Source organism: Felis catus, chromosome B3 (genome assembly GCF_018350175.1).
Source record: "Felis catus isolate Fca126 chromosome B3, F.catus_Fca126_mat1.0, whole genome shotgun sequence".
NCBI lineage: Eukaryota > Metazoa > Chordata > Mammalia > Carnivora > Felidae > Felis > Felis catus.
The window spans coordinates 6,232,501-6,240,621 of NC_058373.1; the positions used below are offsets into that span (position 1 = coordinate 6,232,501).

Below are 8,121 nucleotides of genomic sequence, written 5' to 3' on the forward strand. Positions count from 1 at the left end.
GGCTAGCCCAGCCCTAAACAAACTTTCCAAACACATTATCTTTCCCTCACCCATCACTGCTTTCCAGACACACTGAACCACTACTGTTTCCTGAACATGCCCCGTTTTATCATCCATGCTTTTGTTCGTTGTTCCCTGTGTCTTCCCCTTCCCTCTTCACTAAGTTTGGTAATCTAGCTCAAATACTGCTTTCTCTGTAAAAGCCACTCGTTTCCTCACACACAGCCAACGCTCCATTCAACCTTCTTTTAACAAACTTTTTTTTTTAAGGCATTAAAATCTTGTTTTATTACAACAATTTGGTCGAACTCCAATACCCATTTGAGCAAACATCCTAAACTGACCTACTTAATCAGTGGGAATTCTATCAGGGAGCATTGAGGTGACCCCCTCTGAGTCTCAACACCCAAGCATGGATTTCAAACTTTCATTGAGCAAACTTTATACGCCATAGATTAGTGAGACACAGTGCCTGTCTTCTAGAATTTTAAAGTTGGGGGTGGAATAAAACAGTAATAAAATGAAATATTTAATGCAGCATCACAATATAACATGAGAATATTCAAGTAGTATGGGAACAGAAGAGTGCCTACCCCAAAATATGATTATTGTGCTGGTTTGCCTACTCCACAGGACAGTTAATAACTGTAGACAATAAATTGCTATGGAAATGTGAGGTCTTCCAGGACATCTCCAAACTTTCCATATATTCAAGTTCAAAGAGGGGCATAAGAGTGCCCAAGGTCACAGCAAGGGAAGGATAGACTAGTCCAAGAACCCAGAACTACCTTGGATAGTGCTTTTAATATGAGGGTTATGACCCTTTGATGGACTCGGATGGATCCTTTGATGGATCAATTTCCTGGCTTATGATCAGCGTTTAAAAAAAAAAAAAAAAAACCAGGATAGGAAATATCAGAGAACAGAAAATATCACATGTAACGAAGATAAACAATATATTGTAAGACTTTTCAGTTATGCATGCCAGTTTGGAAATTAATCAGTATCTGCCGTTACCATCCATGTGTCCATGCCTGTGTTCACTGCTATAGGGGAGAATGGTAAGCTAGTTCATACACCACAGATCCTGTTTGGGGTTTTCCACCAAAGGGAAACAAAAAATTTGTTGAAATTGTTAGAGATTCTGGCTAGAGGATAGCCAGGAAAAAAAAAATCTGCTAATCAATTGAAAAGTAAAGCTTTAATAAGAATTGAAAAAAAATCAACTTTTGATGAGAAGTAATACATGCACATGATTTGAAAAAACCACCATGAGGAATGCAAACTGGTGCAGCCACTCTGTAAAACAGTGTGGAGGTTCCTCAAAAAATTTAAAATAGGGCTACCCTAGGACCCAGCAGTTGCGCTACTAGGTATTTATCCAAAGGATACAAAACGCTGATTCAAAGGGGCACATGCACCCCAATGTTTACAGCACCACTATCGACAAGAGACAAAGTATGGAAAGAGCCCAAATGTCCATCGATGGATGAATGGATAAAGATGTGGTATATATACACAACGGAATATTACTTGGTGATGAAAAAGAATGAAATCTTGCCATTTGCAACAACGTGGATGGAACTAGAGGGTATTATGCTAAGCAAAATTAGAGAAAGACAAATATATGACTTCACTCATATGAAGACTTTAAGATACAAAACAGATGAACATACGGGAAGAAAACATAATACAAGAACAGGGAGGGAGACAAACCATAAGAGATGCTTAAATACAGGGAACAAATTGAGGGTTGTTGGAGGGGTGCTGGGTGGGGGATGGGCTAAATGAGTGATGGGCATTAAGGAGGGCACTTGTTGGGATGAGCACTGGCTGTTATATGGAAGTGATGAATCATTAAATTCTACTCCTGAAACCATTATTACACTTTATGTGAGCTAACTTGGATGTAAATAAAATTTTTTTGAAGTTATTTCAAAATAAAAAACACAATCAATATAAAGAGTATGGTTATATTTTTCATTTTAAAAAATTTTTTTTTTTAACATTTATTTTTGAGACAGGGGGAGACAGAGCATGAACGGGAGAGGGTCAGAAAGAAAGGGAGACACAGAATCTGAAACAGGCTCCAGGCTCTGAGCTGTCAGCACAGAGCCCCACATGGGGCTGGAACTCACGGACCGCGAGATCATGACCTGAGCCGAAGTCGGACACTTAACCGACTGAGCCACCCAGGCGCCCCTATATTTTTCATTTTTATGCATATTACAGAATAACTGACAGACAAGCCTTAGTGATAGTTTCAAATCTGGAAATTTATAAATGTCCACAAGACTGTAAACTCCAGGAAAGCATCTGTCTGGTTCACTTAATGGTACACTCAGCACACCTAGCAGACAGGTAATAAGTAGGTGTTGAATAAATCGGAGAGAAAGCCAAAAGTGTTCCAGGAGTCTCCTGTGTTCCCTTTATTCTGCCAGAGTTCTGTGCTTGGGTCCCTCTTCCCCCAGTCTGTGAATCCAGGTTCTGTTTCTCCTGTTGCATTTCCCAGATGGGGAGCTCCACCAGACAGGGCCTGGATTTTCTCTCCTTCCCTTTTCTCTGCCCTTGTAGCCAGAGCTCTCCAAGGACAGGACCCAAAGCTCCCTTTTGTCTCCAAGGTGTGGCCGGGCAGAGGCTTTTTGAATAGTAAAGGATCAATCTTCACCAGAAAAAAAAATTCCAGAAAAGCCTGTTTGATGGGACATTTTCTTAGTGGAAACACACAGCTAATGTGAGAAGGGAAGCCTCAGAGAAGACCCATCCCCTCAGAAGGTGGAGCGTCAGAACTGGAAGGGGTCTCCAAAAAGGTACCATCAATCTCCTTATTGCAAAGCTATTCCAAAAAGAGAAAAAGGAGAAGGATCTCCAAGCCCCATCTGTTAAGATTTCTAGCCGGTATTTGATATAATTTCAGAACCAAGTCTTTGTTGTGATCTGGTGTCAATCATCCCAAATCAAACACTTATGTGTTGTGTATGGGTCCAACACTTCATTTGCTGCCTTCAGAAATTTTAAGTTCTAGGATTCCTTTTTCTCCATGAAATGTTTACAATCCCCTTAAACACTCTGTCCCTTCCTTTTGACAAGCCACTGCTGCCTTATTTTGCATTTCCCACGCCTTTTTTGGGCTTTGTATGCGAAAGCACGTTGGAAATTTTAACATTACATACCATTATTTAAGCATCTGCTCATTTTCCATTTGTAATCTTGCAATTTAACCCACCCCTCGTTCAGTGGCAGGAGTTTTCAATAAGCGGAATCACGTCTTTCACCTGGTTAACCCACTTCCCATCAATTAGAAGAAAATTGGCACTTTTACTGCTTAGGCCCCATAGATGGGCGCTTGCTGAAACAAACTAAGCTCGTTTCTAGTTCAAACCTTTATACTTGTTCTTTGCCTGGAATGTTCTTTCCCGGCCTTCACATTCCTCCTCCTTCCCCTTCTCTGCTTATAAAGGCCTCCCCTGACCATCACCCTATATACAACAGTCCCCCCACCCTTTTATCTCCTCCTGCTCACCTGTTTGATCTGTTAATCTTATCTGTTTCATGAATCTTCCTCACCAGAAGGTAAACCACTTCAGCTGACCACCGCACCCCCAGCAGCTACAACGTGCAGTAGGCGCTCAGTGCAATGGCTTGACTATTACAACAAGCAGACAGCAGAAAAATGAAAGTAAAAATATATACTTATCATAAGGGGTGCTTAACTGAAGCTGGGGCCCCAAATGAGCCACTTAGAACCGGAAGTACCTAAATGGACTCCTTTAGTCAACAGATACTTAACTGAGCTCCCACGACGTTCAAGGTGCATCTGCAGGGGACACAGAGGGGTGTGCGGCCCTGCCTTTGAGACGTTTTTAGACCAGATGAAAGGGAGAGACTTGCACGAGCGGAACTGATCACTGGGAAAGGGTAAGTGCCACAAAAGTGGGTGGAAATTCAAAACAGAGACCGAGGTGTTGCCACTGGGCTAGGCGTTGGAAGAGAGGCTTAGACTCGCAAAGGCTTCCGGGTGGCTGATAAGACAGAACAAACACTCAAGACTTGTTGACCCAAGTGACCATGCTTCACATGCTGGAGTATTCCCTGGGAAGGCGGACAGGGCCCAAATTGTGAAGGGCTTTAAACGCTGACCTCAGCAGGGCCCAAGGACCTACCTGTTTCGTCGTGGAGACTGTCCCACTTTGTGACCACAGGACTTTCCTCCCGAACGGACCCATGCGGGTCAGGCTGGTCGCATTCTGGGTCTACTGGCGGCTCTGCGGACGCCGCCAGGCTCCGGCTGATCCCGCAGGGCACCGTGCACCAAGTCGGACCTTACCATTAACTCACCTTGGGCCACTCGGTGGTGTCCACCCAGTACAAGGTGATTTTTCGGGCGATCATGACCTCCTGCACTCGCTTGGGCAGCAACTTCTCCATCACCTGCTTAGGGGCTGGCGGCAGGCGCTGGGCCTGCGCCTCGCACCCGGACACGAACTGCAGCAGCTCCCTCTGCGAATGCGGGCAGGGGGCCAGCAGGAAGACCGCGTTCACGAAGCCCCCGAGCGCAGTCTCGGCCTCCTTGGCCTCGCTCTCCACGTCCAGCAGTCTCCTCCCGCTGCTGCGCAGGATCGGCTTGGTGGGCGACGTGATCTCGGGCCGGTCCCACTGGTAGTCTAGCAGCGTCTCCATCAGGGCGCCGTGCGTGTGGCTGGCCCTGGACGCCGGGCCCGGCAGGTGGGCGCCGTGGGCGCCGTCCCCGAGCACGGCGTCCAGCTCCTCCTCGAAGTCCTCCCAGGAGCGGGCCCCCAGCTCGCGGAAGTCAGACACGCGGGACGGCCGGCTCCGCGCCCCCTGGGAGTCAAAGAACTTGAAGGCCCAGCGGACCCTGGCCAGGCCGAATCGGCAGCTCAGGTAAGTGAGGAGGCGCAGGGCGGCCCGCCGGGCCGGGCTCCGGCCGGCGGCACCGCCCGCGGTGTCCAGCAGCAACATAACGTTGTGACAGCAGGCCATGCCGGCCGCGCCGCCGCCCCCGGGCTCCGGCCGGGGCCCGCGCCGCCGTCCTCTCGGCCCTCGCCTCAGGGAACCAGCGCCATTCACCACTTTCCCTCAGGAGTCCCGGTGGAAAAGCTCCCGCGCTCTCCAAGCGCTGCTGCCATTGGCGGAGTCAGCCCCCCGACTCAGCTCCTATTGGTCGCTCGCCTTACGTAACTTACGTGAGTAACTCCCAGCCTTGGCGCTGATTGGAAGGACGACGGAGAAGCTCTCTGCCTGATTGGTGGAGGGCGTGGCTGTGAGCGGGGCACCCAGTTCCGGGAGAAACTTAACATTCATTGGCTCGGGCCTTCATTTTAAAATTTAAAGAGGTTGCGCTTCGGGGGCGTGTCCTTAAGTTTCCCCTTCGGTCAGGAGGCCTGCGTTTGGGCGATTGTGCGCAGGCGTGGGTGCGGGCTGCTGGGAGATGTTTACCGAGACTGAAAATTTAGGACTGGAGGGGAATTTGAGACGGTCCGATTCAAACTGGGAGGAAGCCGCCCTAGACTTTCTATGGAGTAGAATCCGATGATGAAATTTTCGTTTTGTGTAATTTTAAAAAAATTTATTAACAATTAAAAGTTCACTTTGCCCCAATAATTTCAAGGAGTTTCTCTGAAGAAGGTAATTAGATCCAAATAAAAGACTTAGGTACATCATAGAGTTACTTACTTAATTTGAGAAAGATTGGAAAACAGCTCAAATGGGCACGACTAAAGTACGGTACGGCCTAAAGGGAAGGAACATCAGGTAGCTTTCAAAAATATTTTTATATGTAACATTAGATTTTTTAAAAAAGGACTGTGAAACAGCACATGCAGTGAGAACCCCCAATTTTCTATGCGTATATTTTTAAACTGTTATGATAAAACTGTACCGAAAGTTGTCTTTGGGTGATGAAGACATTATGGTGATTTTAAACATATATACCTATTTCACACTTTTCTGAATTTTCTATTCTGTATCCCCTTGTTACTGTTATAGTCAGGAAGAAATATACTTAGTGACTAAAAAGCATTTCCTGTTGCAAATAGAAGAAGCCAGGTTTCTAATCAGGCAACAAGGTAAAGGGACTATTCAAGGTAGAGGCTGAGGACAAAGGGGGAGTGTGTTTACGGTATGCTGTAGGGAGGTCAAGGAAGGGTGGGAGATGGGACCAGTTTAAGGGACATGTTCTGCCATTTTTGAGTGGAGTGTTCCGGAAATACCAATTAGATCCCATTGGTTAGTGTGTTTTTTGAGTGCTTCTATATCTGTGCTGATTTTCTAACTATTCTCTCAGTTGTTGAGAGGAAGATGTTGAAGTCTTCAACTATAATTGTGGATGTGTCTTATTTCTTTCAGTTCTATCATTATATTGCATCATATGTTTTGCATCTCTGTTGTTTGATGCGTACACCCTTAGAATTGCTGTGTTTTCTTAGTGTATTGGCCCTTCTATCACTATGTAATAGTCCTTTCTTGTAACTGGTGCTTTTCTTTGCTCTGAAATAAATTTATCTGCTATTAATATAGCCTGTCTTGCTTTCTTTGATTAGTGTTTGCATAGTATATCTGGCTCGGATCTTTTTCTGTTAACTTATCTATATCATTATGTTTGAAGTGAGTTTCTTTACATAACATATAATTGAGTCAGTTTTAAAAATCTGTTCTGCCAGTGGCGCCTGGGTGGCTCAGTCGGTGGGGTGTCCGACTTCCCTTCAGGTCATGATCTCACGGTTCATGGGTTCAAGCCCCATGTGGGGTTCTGTGCTGACAGCTCGAAGCCTGGAGCCAGCGTCAGATTCTGTGTCTCCCCCTCACTCTGTGCCCCTGCCCCACTCACACTCTGTCTCTCTTTCTCTCAAAAATAAATAAACATTAAAAAAAATCTGTTCTGCCAATCTCTATCTTTTAATTGATGTATTTAGACTATGTGTAATGTATTATTGATTATTAGGGCTTAAGTCTGCCATTTCATTTTTTGGTTTTTGTTTTTTCCTCCTCCTTCCCTCAGTGCTAATTGAAACTTTTTTTTTTTTTAATTTAATGTTGGGGCGCCTGGGTGGCGCAGTCGGTTAAGCGTCCGACTTCAGCCAGGTCACGATCTCGCGGTCCGTGAGTTCGAGCCCCGCGTCAGGCTCTGGGCTGATGGCTCAGAGCCTGGAAGCTTGTTTCCAATTCTGTGTCTCCCTCTCTCTCTGCCCCTCCCCCGTTCATGCTCTGTCTCTCTCTGTCCCAAAAATAAATAAATGTTGAAAAAAAAAAATTAAAAAAAAAATAAAATAAAAAATAAAAAAATTTAATGTTTATTTATTTTTGAAGGAAAGAGAGACAGAGCGTGAGCAGGGGAGGGGCAGAGAGAGAGGAAGACACAGAATCCGAAAGGGGCTCCAGGCTCTGCACTGTCAGCGCAGAGCCCCACGCGGGACTCGAACTCGCAAACCACAAGATCATGACCTGAGCTGAAGTTGGTCGCTTAACTGACTGAGTCACCCAGGCACCCCGAACCTTTTTTTTAAATTCAATTTTTATTTATTAATTTTATTTGTTAGTGTATTTCTTTATATAGATTTTTATTATTATTATTTGAGAGTGCACGGGTGGGGGAAGAGGGGCAGAGGGAAATAGAGAATCTTAAGCAGGCTCCCCACTCACCACAGGGCCCAACGCGGCCACGATCCTATGACCCTGGGATCATGATCTGAGCCGAAATCAAGAGTAAGATGCTCCACCAACTGAGCCACCCAGTTGCCCCAGTATAGATTTTTTTAGGGTTTTGTCTGAGTATTACAATATGTATGTATAACTTAATCACAGTCTGAAGTATAATGTAGTATAGAAATATTACCTCCTTTTAAGTCCCCTTACCGTTCCTCACTTAAAATTGTCTATTTCCTTTATAAATATTAATACCTACATTGGTTATAATTTTTGCCTTAACCATCAAACTTCTAAAACTTGAGAGAAGGAAATTGTATTGTCTTTATTCATACTTTTACTCTTTCCATTGTTACTTCTTTTTTCCTGATGTTCTAAGATTCCTTCTTTTATCATTTTTTTTCCTGTGTTTTACAGCTTCCACTAGCCATTCTTTTAAAGTAAGTCTGCTTGCAGAAA

At 45.0% G+C, this 8,121-nt stretch overlaps 1 protein-coding gene and 1 long non-coding RNA gene across 5 annotated transcripts in view; one reads left to right on the forward strand and one right to left on the reverse strand.

Annotated features, from left to right (window-relative positions):
* The window catches only part of TICRR (TOPBP1 interacting checkpoint and replication regulator), a 50,559-nt gene extending 43,871 nt beyond the window's left edge, over positions 1 to 6,688 (reverse strand). For 2 of the 4 annotated variants that reach the window (XM_045058805.1, XM_045058804.1), the window contains exon 1: positions 4,339 to 6,688. In XM_045058805.1, coding sequence (XP_044914740.1) covers positions 4,339 to 5,001 — 663 coding nt within the window. In that variant the 5' untranslated portion in view covers positions 5,002 to 6,688. Of the gene's footprint in view, positions 1 to 4,163; positions 4,305 to 4,338 lie in introns of those variants that run through there. The other 2 variants (XM_045058806.1, XM_045058807.1) reach the window with 2 other exon arrangements.
* On the forward strand, positions 3,456 to 6,532 carry LOC123385798. Its single transcript, XR_006598837.1, has 2 exons — positions 3,456 to 3,679; positions 3,775 to 6,532. It is a non-coding gene; the product is annotated as an uncharacterized LOC123385798 (long non-coding RNA).
* Positions 6,689 to 8,121: the final 1,433 nt, after the last annotated feature.